This window comes from Mobula hypostoma, chromosome 11 (assembly GCF_963921235.1).
Source record: "Mobula hypostoma chromosome 11, sMobHyp1.1, whole genome shotgun sequence".
NCBI lineage: Eukaryota > Metazoa > Chordata > Chondrichthyes > Myliobatiformes > Myliobatidae > Mobula > Mobula hypostoma.
Window position 1 is genome coordinate 98,373,148 of NC_086107.1, and position 13,671 is coordinate 98,386,818.

Consider the following 13,671-nt stretch of genomic DNA (forward strand, 5'->3'; position numbering starts at 1 on the left):
ATTCAACCTGTATAGGCTCAGGCTTTCTCTCCCATTGACCACAGCCTGATCTGATGGGCTTGGCCTGCAGTTCAACATCTGGATCGGGCAATACTTTTGTCCTTCTTGACTGTACCTTCCCCCTCCAACTGCATCCGTTAACTGGAGGACTTCTACAACTTATCTCCATGGTAACCTAGGCCTCAGCCTGTCGTAGATGTCACCGCTATGTGTACACACTCACCGCAGGCCCCATACAAATACAACTCCCCTGGCACAAAGCAAACCCCCCAGGCATTCATTCCCCGATCCCCACTCTCATACATGCCTATCCTACAGCCCAACAAAGGCGTGGTCGACTCCCATAACCGTCCACTCACACCCTCTTTCCCTGTGACTGCCGACAGTCACCCCGCACTCCTCCAAGCAAACTGCACCAATCTCCTTCCCTACCTACATCACAATCTCCCAACTCTTCCGCTCCTCATACAAGCGGCCCTCAGACGACACAAGTCCCTGCCTCAAACATCTCTAATTCCCACTCCATTCCCAGCATCTGCCCTGTGCTGCCAATTTTCGCAGAGAAAGTTTACAAGGACATTGCTAATACTTGAGGATGTGAATTATATCAGCTTATCCCTCTGCAATTGAACTTTGGACTTTCTGACTAACAGACCCCAATCAGTTAAGTTAGACAACCTCTCCTCCTCCACTCTCACCCTGAACACCGGTGTGCCTCAAGGCTGTGTGCTGAGCCCTCTTCTGTACTCCCTTTTCACCTAAGACTGCGTTCCTGTACATGGTTCTAACTCCATAATCAAGTTCGCAGATGACACCACGGTGGTTGGCCTGATCAGAGGGGATGACGAGACGGCCTACAGGGACGAGGTCCAGCACCTGGCTGCGTGGTGTGGCGACAACAACCTGGCCCTTAACACCCAGAAAACCAAGAAGATCATTGTGGACTTCAGGCATGCTAGGACCCACACTCACAACCCCATCTACATCAGCGGAGCTGTAGTGGAGTGTATATCAAGCTTCAAATTCCTTGGTGTCCACATTTCCAAGGATCTCACCTGGTCCCTGAACTCCTCCATCCTGATCAAAAAGACATAACAGCGCCTTTATTTCCTGTGGAGCATGAAGAAAGCTCACCTCTGTCCCAGGATACTGACAGACTTTTACTGCTGTACCATTGAGAGCATACTCACCAAATGCATCTCAGTGTGGTATGGCAATTGTCCCGTATCGGACCGCAAAGCACTCCAGCGTGTGGTGAAAACTGCCCAGTGGATTATCAGCACCCAATTGCCCACCATTGAGAATATCTACCATAAATGCTGCCTGGGCAGGGTGAAAAGTATTATCAGGGATGCATCTCACCCTAACCATGGACTTTTTACTCTCCTCCCATCCGGTAGGTGCTACAGGAACCTCCGCTCCCGCACCAGCAGGCACAGGAAGAGCTTCTTCCCTGAGGCTGTGACCCTGCTGAACCTCACATCACAGCGCTAAGCAGTATTGCATCCGTATTGTACTGTCTCAGTACTTCTATATTTGTGTGCTGTAGCACTTTTTTTATTCGCAGTTATTTTGTAAATAACACTATTCTTTGCATTTCTGGTTAGATGCTAACTGCATTTCATTGGCTTTATATCTGTACTTGGCACAATGACAATAAAGTTGAATCTAATCTAATCTAATCTAATCTAATATAGAAAGGTTGAATAGCTTAAGACTTCATTCCCTGGGAAGCAGGAGAAGTGAGGGGAGATTTTATTGAGGTATGCAAAATTACGCAAGGTATGGCGGGGGTGAATGCATGCAAGCCTTATTCCCTCAGGCTGGGTGAGACTTGAACTTGAGGTCATGGGTTAAGGGTGAAAGGTGAAATACCTAAGGGAAATCTGTGGGGAAAATTCTTCACTCTAGGTGTTGGAAGTATGGAATGGTCTGCCAGTGGAAGTGGTAGATGCAAGATCAATTTTAACAGTTAAGAGAATAGGTCTGTGGAAGAAAAGGATGTGGGGGACAGTGGTCTGGATGCAGGTAGATTGGACTAGGCAGAAGAGTGGGCTAGCATGGACTAGATGGGCTGAAAGGCCTACTTCTATGCCTTAGTGATCTATAACTGTGTGACCTCACGTCTATCCTGCCCAGCGCTCTGCAATCACACCCCTTGCAATGGACACATCTGCCAGGACACACACTGGTGTGCACTTACCCATCAGGAAGTCCAGGATGATCATGTCCATGAGATCGATCAGCCGGGTGCCAGCGTTGTAGGGCGCGGTTTTTTTAACCTTATCACAATATCTAGGGTTCACTTCCCACCTGCAACAGCAAGAGAAGGAGACCTGGGAAGGTCAGCAGGTTGGGCTGATGGTGGCATGGTGTGACGAGGCAGGGGAGGGAGGGGCAGGCTCCAGAGGGGAGGACCAGTGACTGGAGGGGAGGAGAGGGTTCCGGAGGGGAGGAATGGGTACTGGAGGGATGGAACGGGGACTGGAGGGGTGCTGGTTCCACTGAAAGGACAGGGAATGGCAGAAAATCTCAGACTTCTGGCATCCTGCTAGTCCCCCTCCACAGTGAAAACTGATACAAAACACTTATTAAAGTTTCCAGTGGTCTGATACCCACTGTCGCCTCTTTTTTTCTTTATATATCTGGAAAAATCTTCTTGTATCCTCTTTCATATTACTAGATAGTTTACCTTCATATGTCATGCTTTGCCTTATGGTTTTTTAGTTTTTAAAACTCTTCTCAATCCTCTATTTTCCCACTAATATTTGATATATTATATGCCCTCTCTTCAGCTTTTATGCTGTCTTCGACTTCCTTTTGTCAGTCATGGTTACATCATCCTCCCTAATTCTTTGGGATGTATCTATCCTGCACCTTCTGAATTGCTCCCAGAAACTCCAGTCATTGCCGTTCTGCCGTCATCCCTGCTAGTGTCCCCTTCCAATCAACTTTGACCTGCTCCACTCTTAAGCTTCTGTAATTCCCTTTAAGCATGTTAAAGTTCTCACCTGTATGAAACTATATGCCACACTGACTGTAAGTTACATTTAAAAGGGGTCATAGAAGTTATCCAATTTCTTTACAGTTTATTTGAATAACAAATAGTAAAAATACACAGTCATCTACTGACTGGCATTGTTGACCCATTGTCCCACCAAAGCCACAAGAGCTCGTCCACAAAGTCTCCTCGTTCACCACAGCCCACATTCTGACCCTGCTGCACTGCAAGAACCAGTGTGAGAAGCCACATTGTGGTGTCTCTGCCTTGGTGTTTATACACTCACACAGCTGAAGGCCAAATAGCACCAACCGCAGTTGAAAACCTCACAGCAGATTTCCACCTCCTGCTGTCCAACACCTTCCACTGCCTCTTCCAGCTGGTTATCTCCTCCCCTCTGTTTCTCATCAAACCGGCACCCACCTGTTCCTTGGAGTCAGAGAAAAAGACAGAACAGAAACAGGCCATTCAGCCCATCTAGTCCATGCCGAACCATTTAAGCTGCCTACTCCCATCGATCTGCGCCCAGTCCATAGTGCTCCATACCTCTACCATCCGTGTACCTACCCAAATTTCTCTTAAACATTTAAATTGAGCTCACATCCACCACTTGCGCTGGCAGCTCATTCTGCACTCTTAATACTCTGAATGAAGAAGTTTCTCTTCATGTTCCCCTTAAACTTTTCACCTTTCGCCCTTAACCTATAACCTCTGGTTGTAGTCCCACCCAACCCCAGTGGAAAATGACCGCTAGCATTTACCCTATCTATACCCCTCATAATTTTCTATACCTCTATCAAATCTTCCCTCTATTTTCTACATTCCAAGGAATAAACTCCTAACCTATTCAATCTTTCCTTATAACTCTGGTGCTCCAGTCCTTGTAAATTTTCTCTGTACTCTTTCAACCTTATTTACATTTTTCCTATAGATAGGTGACCAAAACTGCACACAGTACTCCAAATTAGGCCTCACCGACATCCTTGTTCATTTAGTGCTTTCAGCACCCCTCCAGTCCCACTTCACGCCCCCTCCCATCTTCCGTCTTGCCACATCATGACCGCCACCCCTACCACCCAGTGACTAGCAGTGTTCCACAGGAGTCGGTATTGGGATCGCCACTTTTCACGTTATACAAGAGGTGATTGATAAGTTCGTGGCCTAGTGTAGAAGGAGTCAATTTTAGAAAACCTAGCACATTTATTTTTCAACATAGTCCCCTCCTACATGTACAAACTTAGTCCAGCGGTCGTGGAGCATACGGATCCCTTCTTTGTAGAAGTGCTCCACAGCAGGGGTGATTGATAAGTTCGTCGCCTAAGGTAGAGGGAAATGAGTGATACAGTTCTCATTACATGCATGTGGAATTCAACTCTTCGAGGTTGAAGTTTCTCCTCATCTCCTTCTACCTTAGGCCACAAACTTATCATTCACCCCTGCTGCGGACCACTTCTGGAGGTCCAAGACACCGACTCCTACAAAGAAGGGATCCGTATGCTCCACGACCACTGGACCAAGTGTGCAAATGTAGGAAAAATAAATGTGCCTAGGTTTTCTAAAATTGACTCCTTCTACTTCAGGCCACGAACTTATCAATCACCCCTCGCATGTCAATGACTTGGATGACGGAGTTGACGGCTTTATGGCGAAGTCTGTGAACAATATGAAGATAGGTGGAAGGGCAGGTAGTGTTGAGGAAGCAGAGAGTCTGCAGAAAGACTTAAATAGATTAGGAGAATAGGAAAAGAAGTGGCAGATGGAATACAGTGTCGGGAAGTATATGGTCATGCGCATTGGTAGAAGAAATGAAAGGGTTGACTATTTTTGAAATGGAAAAAACCAGGCACAAAGGGACGTGGCAATCCTTATGCATCATTCTCTAAAGGTTAATTTGCAGGTTGAGCCGATGGTGAGGAAGGCAAATGCAATGCTAGCATTCATTTCGAGGGGACTAGAATATAAAAGCAAGGATGTAATGCTGAGGCTTTATAAGGCAATGGTCACACTGCACCTGGAGTATTGTGAGCAGTTTTCGGCCCCATAGTTAAGAAAAGATGTGCTGACATTGGAGAGGGTCCAGAGGAGGTTCACAAGAATGATCCCAGGAAGGAAACGGTTAATGTATGAATGGCGTTTGGTGGCCCTGGGCCTGCATTCACTGGAGTTTAGAAGAACGAGGGGGGGTTCTCATTCAAACCTATCGAATATTGAAAGGCAGCAATAGAGTGGATATGGAGAGGATGTTTCTGATAGTGGGGGAATTAGAGGGCACAACCTCAAAATAGAGGGATATCTATTTAGAACAGAGCTGAGGGGGAATTTCTTCAGCCAGGGAGTAGTAAATCTATAGAATTCACTGCCACAGATGGCTGTGGAGGCTGTCGTTGTGTATATTTGACTTGAAAGTTGCTTGGTTCTTGATTAGTCGGGGTGAAAAAGGATACCAGGAGAATGGGGTTGAGAGGGATGATAAGTCAGCTGTGATAGAATGGCAGAGAAGCCTCAAATAGCCGAATGGCCTAATCCTGCTCCAATGCCTTATGGTCTTGTGTCTTATGCTTCCTGGAGTCACTAGAGATTCTGCAGATGCAGGAAATCTGGAGCAACACACTCAAAATGGTGGGGGAGCCCTGCAGGTCAGGCAGCTCCTATGGCTGGTCCGATGCTGGGCTGGGGCCAGTGGCATCTTGAACTGGGATGTACTGTAGCGATATACTTCAGGGTGGTGCTTTACTGTGGACAGCTGTGGGCTCCTGTGTTGTAGTGGGTGGATGCACTCACTTGGCTTTCTTGGTCTTGTGGTACGACCGTTTCCAAGGATTCCTCCAGGACAGGCGCTTGGCCAGTGTGACATCAGGCAAATAGGCAGCCATGGAGCCCTCCATCAGCTCTGGCCTCCCGCACAGAGGGTGCTCCATGTTGCAGTAATAAGAGCAGCTGCCGTAGAAACACACATTGTTGGCTGAGAGGGAGAGACAACAGTCACTGTCCAAATCCACAAGCCGCCTTCATCTCCTCATCACCTTACCTGAAACCCCTGCCTAGTCCCGGCCTCCCTCTGCCACTCAGACCACCCCAGCCCTCCTCCCTTTCCTGCTACACGTATCATATCTGATACTCTTCCTGCTTGACCATAAACTCTTCATTGTTCTGTTCATTGTGAGAAGGTGCAAAGTATTGATTCAGAAACACTTTCCACCTGCCATCACCAATCACCTTCTTGCACACTGCATTGCTCTTCATTTCTCCCCTCCATCCCCCTCTCTTACAGTCTCTTCCCACTCATTCCCTCTGTACTTCTCTTTTTTTTCCTGTCTTTCATTCCCCACACCTCGCTCACAAGCTCACTCTTTCTTCACACGTACTCTCTCTCCCTCCTCGCTCACCCCTTTCGCGTCCTCATTTGCTGCCTCTCTCACAAAACCTTCTCTGTCTTTTTGCCCATCCCACCCCAACAACGAATACTGGCCTCTATCGCCACTGGAAGGTGTGGTCACAAAGTGAATTAAATGAATTCCTATTAAATCATGCAATTAATTGTCATGAATTTTCCCTCTCACTTGACAAATGTTCTATGTACATAAAAGATTACTTTTCCCTGTCATGCCTTGTCCACACATCCATAATTCCCTCGCGCTCTCGGTTCACCGAAGCACCCGTCCACTTGCTGATCATGAAGCATGCAGCGAGCTTCCTAGTTTTATTTTTCCCATCCAGTAGGTTTCCTGCTACTTTTGGGGGTCCCCTCTTTCTCCTCCACCCCCCTCCCACCACCCCCACTCTCTGATCCCAACACTGCCATCTCTCAACTGCTTGGCCATTTGCTTGAGCAGAGTTGCAACTACAGTTAAGAGTATTATGTAGAGCTCCGGTTAGCACACCGTAGAAAAGATGTGTTCACATGGAGAGTGTGCAGAAGAGACTTTCAAGGACGTTGCCTGGAATGGAGGGATGTAGCTGTAAGGAGAGATTGGATAGCCGCTTTTATTCTTTCTGAAACGTTGGAGGCCGGGGTGTGACTTTGTAGAGGTTTACACAATTATGAAGGGCACCAATAGGATATATAGTCAGAAGCTTTTCCCTTGGACAGGAGAGCCTAAAATGAGTGCACACCGGGTTAAGTTGAGAGGGGAGAAAGTTAAGGGAGATTTGAGGGTTAAGTTTTTCCCACACAGAGTGCAGTGAGTATTTGGAACAAGTTACCAGAGGATGGCGAGACAGCAGATACATTAGAACATTAGCAAGTTTTTGACAAGAACAGGCCGGCCAACCCACAAAGCTTGCCAAATTCCTATTCACATTGTGTGTTGAAGTAACTATCGAGTTCAGATTGGAAAGGTATTACTCTCAACTACACAACTAGGTAGTTTGTTCCATGTGTAAAGAAATGCTTCCTGAAATCTCCCCTTAACCAGTCTCCACCTATGCTGTACAATACAACGATTGAATCACGTCTCAACTCATTCAATACCTCAGACTAAGAAAGACTCACAAAAGAAGGAGTCAGTGTTGGCAGAGCAACAAGTGAAATTACAACATTTAAAAGATGTTTAGGCAAGTGTTGTGTATTTAATATTGAAGTAATATTTGAGTAATCTTAAATATATACATATATATATTTAAGCATTCTTGTTTGTTTAATTAATTAATTATACGTAAAAATATGTTAATTGTATATGTCATTATGCTATCCTGTGATAGTGCGTGTCTCCCTTAAAGAAGTCAAACCCCTATTTTCAGACTCGCAATGTTTTTCTTTGAATTAGTTTAATGTTTTGAAATTATAAAACATTACAACAGGTACATAGAACATAGAATAGTACAGCACAGTACAGGCCCTTCGGCCCACAATGTTGTGCTGACCCATAAACCCTGCCTCCCATATAACCCCCCACCTTAAATTCCTCCATATACCTATCCAGTAGTCCCTTAAATTTCACTAGTGTACCTGCCTCCACCACTGACTCAGGCAGTGCATTCCACGCACCAACCACTCTCTGAGTAAAAAACCTTCCTCTAATATCCCCCTTGAACTTCCCACCCCTTACCTTAAAGCCATGTCCTCTTGTATTGAGCAGTGGTGCCCTGGGGAAGAGGCGTTGGCTATCCACTCTATTCCTCTTATTATCTTGTACACCTCTATCATGTCTCCTCTCATCCTCCTCCTCTCCAAAGAGTAAAGCCCTAGCTCCCTTAATCCCTGATCATAATGCATACTCTCTAAACCAGGCAGCATCCTGGTAAATGTCCTCTGTACCCTTTCCAATGCTTCCACATCCTTCCTATAGTGAGGCGACCAGAACTGGACACAGTACTCCAAGTGTGGCCTAACCAGAGTTTTATAGAGCTGCATCATTACATCGCGACTCTTAAACTCTATCCCTCGACTTATGAAAGCTAACACTCCATAAGCTTTCTTAACTACCCTATCTTCTTGTGAGGCAACTGTCAGGGATCTGTGGACATGTACCCCAGATCCCTCTGCTCCTCCACACTTCCAAGTATCCTGCCATTTACTTTGTACTCTGCCTTGGAGTTTGTCCTTCCAAAGTGTACCACCTCACACTTCTCCAGGTTGAACTCCATCTGCTACTTCTCAGTCCACTTCTGCATCTTATCAATGTCTCTCTGCAATCTTCGACAATCCTCTACACTATCCACAACACACCAACCTTTGTGTCGTCTGCAAACTTGCCAACCCACCCTTCTACCCCCACATTCAGGTCGTTAATAAAAATCAGGAAAAGTAGAGGTCCCAGAACCGATCCTTGTGGGACACCACTAGTCACAACCCTCCAATCTGAATATACTCCCTCCACCACAACCCTCTGCTTTCTTCAGGCAAGCCAATTCTGAATCCACCTGGCCAAACTTCCCTGGATCCCATGCCTTCTGACTTTCTGAATAATCCTACCATGTGGAACCTTGTCAAATGCCTTACTAAAATCCATGTAGATCACATCCACTGCACTACCCTCATCTATATGCCTGGTCACCTCCTCAAAGAACAGTATCAGGCTTGTTAGACATGATCTGCCCTTCACAAAGCCATGCTGACTGTCCCTGATCAGACCATGATTCTCTAAATGCCCATAGATCCTATCTCTAAGAATCTTTTCCAACAGCTTTCCCACCACAGACATAAGGCTCACTGGTCTATAATTACCTGGACTATCCTTACTACCTTTTCTGAACAAAGGGACAACATTCACCTCCCTCCAATCCTCCGGTACCATTCCCGTGGACAACGAGGACATAAAGATCCTAGCCAGAGGCTCAGCAATCTCTTCCCTCGCCTCGTGCAGCAGCCTGGGGAATATTCAGTCATGCCCTGGGGACTTATCCGTCCTAAGGTATTTTAACAACTCCAACACCTCCTCTCCCTTAATATCAACATGCTCCAGAACATCAACCTCACTCATATTGTCCTCACCATCATCAAGTTCCCTCTCATTGGTGAATACCAAAGAGAAGTATTCATTGAGGACCTCGCTCACTTCCACAGCCTCCAGGCACATCTTCCCATCTTTATCTCTAATCGGTCCTACCTTCACTCCTGTCATCCTTTTGTTCTTCACATAATTGAAGAATGCTTTGGGGTTTTCCTTTACCCTACTCGCCAAGGCCTTCTCATGCCCCCTTCTTGCTCTTCTCAGCCCCTTCTTAAGCTCCTTTCTTGCTACCCTATATTCCTCAATAGACCCATCTGATCCTTGCTTCCTAAACCTCATGTATGCTGCCTTCTTCCACCTGACTAGATTCTCCACCTCATTTGTCACCCATGGTTCCTTCACCCTACCAATCTTTATCTTCCTCACCAGGACAAATTTATCCCTAACATCCTGCAAGAGGTCTCTAAACATCGACCACATGTCCATAGTACACTTCCCTGCAAAAACATCATCCCAATTCACACCTGCAAGTTCTAGCCTTATAGCCTCATAATTTGCTCTTCCCCAATTAAAAATTTTCCTTTCCTCTCTGATTCTATCCTTTTCCATGATAATGCTAAAGTCCAGGGAGCGGTGGTCACTGTCCCCCAGATGCTCACCCACTGAGAGATCAGTGACCTGACCCGGTTCGTTACCTAATACTAGATCTAGTATGGCATTCCCCCTAGTCAGCCTGTCCACATACTGTGACAGGAATCCTGGGAGAGGTATTTGGGAGAGGTTTAGAGGAGAGATTCCCAACCTGGGTCCATAGACCCCTTGCTTAATGGAATTGGTCCATGGCATAAAAATGGTTGGAACCCCTGGTACAGAGGGATACAGGGAATTGTCGTAGATAGGCATCACATTCAGCATGGAAGAGGTGGGCTGAAAGGCCTGTTCCTGAACTGTATGATACAATGATTCAGTCCACATCCAGTCAATCACATCTCAGACCAGTCAGTGCCTCACAAGAGAGGAAGTTGCTATAGGTTGTGCAGCAAGTGAAATGGTTCTCCACTACTTCCCTGGCCTGGCTCCATCTCACTCACTCGCCCGACATGGCACCCTCTCACCATCACCAGCTGGACACCTCCCCTATTAAAAGCTGCCTTCTCATCCAGTCCTCAAAGAGAACAATCCAAACCCTACTCTAATCACATTTCTGCCCCCACATTGGCCCAGCTCACTCTCATTCACTGATTTCATCTCCCCGTACATTGTCCCAGACTCAGCTCAGTTGGTTTAGCATGCCTTACAGTCACTGCCTGGGCCCGGTTCCCCTAAAGCAGGGTTGGCAAACCTTTTGTGAGTGTGTGCCCAGATTGGCGATAATCTTCTAAAAATTTCTCTCACGTGCAAACTGTCATTTTGAGCAGAGATTAATGAATTAGTAACAACAATTATGGACTTTTTTTTCATGAAAAGAGATAAATCCTGTAAAAGACATTTGAAAAATGACATCATTTCTAAATTGCTTTGTTATTGTAACTGTTCACTCTCTAAATAACGATGCGCACACCAGGTCTGCAAGAATTCCAAACGTATCATTCAATGGCATGTGTTCTCGCAATCGTTTAGCTGGCACCAAGTTAACATGAGTCATTACCACTTCCCAAAACCAGCTCTCAGGTTGGAAAAAAAACGCTGTTTCATTTAGCAGTAAAAATAATCAAAGGCCCACACTGCTTGCCATGTGCCAACTAACTTTTTGCGCTTTCTCGGGCATGTGTGCCAAAGGTTCGCCACCCTTGCCTGAAAACATTTTGCTAGAGCCCAGCCTACATCTCTTCCATTGCCGAGACAGATCTCCCCCACGCCAGCCTCACGCTGTCCAAGCCCAACACTCATTCTATTACCGAGGACAGGGTCCTCTCTCATCTAAAGATCTCCCTCCCTCCAGCACCCAGACTGACCCCACCCTTCCACCATCAGTCCTTCCACTTCCACGGTTACCTGGCGAGATAAAGAAGGTCTGCTCAAGGTGACCATCGGTCGTCAGCTCTTTAATGTCCTCCACCACGTTGACGTGACGACCCGAGATCGGTGGAATGCGGCGGAAACCTAAAATCCTTCCAAAGAGAGACAATGAGGTTAACCCACCCGCTGCCAGTGAGAACACCCTCCATCTTGTGTGTGACACCACACCGTTGGCGAATAGGACGGTCTCGGAGGAGATCCGGCAGCTCGGAATTGGGCATCCACGAGGTGCTGTGGGCCCATGAGCAAGAGCGGCAACAATACTCGTCCTTTAAGATTTGGGTCATAGCTTTTCCCTTGTTGCTCGTCCCATGAGACCTGAGACTCCCCCCTGGTTCGGTGAGAAGTACAGATCGGCGTGCAATTATAGCACCAGGAAGTCATAAATTCCCAGCCCACACCAGACCACAAAAGCTTAGCGCATCAGCCCCATATTCATCAAACCAGACCTAAGTCCTGCCCCATTCAATTGTCAAAGGGGGTGGACAATGGTGGGACGTTGCTCCGAGAACTTACCCTCTTTATGCCCAGCTTGGTTAAGAGATAAGAGATGAGCTTTATTTGTCACGTGTACACCAAAACGTACCATGAAAGACATTGCCTTGCATCAAGGTTGTGCTGGGGCTGGCCCACAAGTGTCGCCATGCTTCCAGCACCAACATAGCATGCCCACAACTTTCCAACCCTAACCTGCATGTGTTTGGAATGTGGGAGGAAACCCAGACAGAGAACTTACCAGCTCCTCGCGGACAGTGGCTGGAGTTGGACCCAAGTCTTACAGCTGGCACTGTAAAGTGTGATGCCACCATTAAACCACCAGGCTGAGACACTTGCAACCTTTTTCAGTCGGAGGTGCTGGCTGGGGTCGGGGCGGGTTTATTTGGTTTCTTCCTCGGAACCAGACCATCAGGAAGCTGTTCACACTGTCGATTCCATTCACTCTACCGGATAGCATGAAAGAACCGAAAGCCCTGGCTGCAGCAAGGACTATAGCACAAGACAATATCCTGCTGTGGTACTGAATATTGCACACCAGAACTAGCTACACTTTGACAATGTGAAATGTAGTCTAGTTATGTCCTGGTCCTGAAAAGAGGCAGCACAAGTCCCTCCTGGCTAACCTATTGTCCTCTCAATCTACCTACTCTCAAACATCAGAAACCTGGTGGAAACTCAGAGGAATACACTGTCACATTGAACATTGTCCCTTTTCTAATGCATTTCAGTGTCTGAAGCTTGGACTCCAGCTCGTTAATTCAGAACCGAAGTTCCTCGGGCCACCGACACTGCAGATGCGGTCACTGTCAACTGCATTGGGGCCCATCTGCCTCCGTGTTGCATCTACACATCGCTCGCCTGTTCATCCCTGTTCTATTCAGCAAGAGTTTGGGGAGATTTGGGAGGTTGCCAAAGACTCAGGCGAATGTACAGCGGAGAGCACTCTGGCTGGTATGGAGACGGTAGAATCAGCCAGACTTATCACCGGCACAGCCCTCCCCATCATCGAGGACATCTACAAAGAACTGTGCCTCAAGGAGGTGGCACCCATCTTTACGGACCCTCGCCACTCAGCACATGCCCTCTTTCCATTACTACCATTCAGGAGGAGGTACAGAAGCTTGAAGACCTACATTCAACATTTTAAGAACAGCTTCTTTCTCTTTGCCATCAGACGTCTGCACGTTCCAAGAACCTATAAACACTGCCTCACTATTCCTATATTGCATTATCTATTTACTTATTTTGTGGCTTGTGGTAGTTTTAATGTCTTGCACAGCACCACACCACAAAACAACTCATCCTCAATGCCTCCTAGTGCAACTAGATCCTCGATTTCCTCACCTGCTCCCAGTTCAGATCGGCAACAGCATCTCCTCCGTGATCTCCATCAGCACAGGTGCACCACAAGTCTGTGTGCTTAGTCCCCTTTGCTCTACTTGCTTTACACTTATGACTGTGTGGCTAAGCACAGCTCCAATGCCATATTCAAGTTTGCCAGCGACACCACTGTCATAGACCGAACCAAAGATGGTGACAAATCGGCATATAGGATTGAAAATCTGGCTGAATGGTGCCACAACATCATCCCCTCACTCAACGCCAGCAAGACCAAGGAACTGGTTGTAGACTTCAAGAGGAGGAAACCGGAGGTCCATGAGCAAGTACCTCATTAGGGAATCAGAGGTAGAGAGGGTCGTTGTGGCTATCCCTCGATGTCGAGGGTGATGGTCTTCGTTCTGTTGATCTACTTATGGGGCT

General features: G+C 46.9%; 1 protein-coding gene across 1 annotated transcript in view; it reads right to left on the reverse strand.

The window, feature by feature from the left end:
* LOC134353985 (extracellular serine/threonine protein kinase FAM20C-like) overlaps positions 1 to 13,671 on the reverse strand; it is a 46,451-nt gene that overhangs the window by 8,728 nt on the left and 24,052 nt on the right. The window contains exons 5-7 of the mRNA XM_063062606.1: positions 11,389 to 11,504; positions 5,783 to 5,963; positions 2,204 to 2,313 (exon numbers count right to left, since the gene is read on the reverse strand). Coding sequence (XP_062918676.1) covers positions 2,204 to 2,313; positions 5,783 to 5,963; positions 11,389 to 11,504 — 407 coding nt within the window. The remainder of the gene's footprint in view (positions 1 to 2,203; positions 2,314 to 5,782; positions 5,964 to 11,388; positions 11,505 to 13,671) is intronic.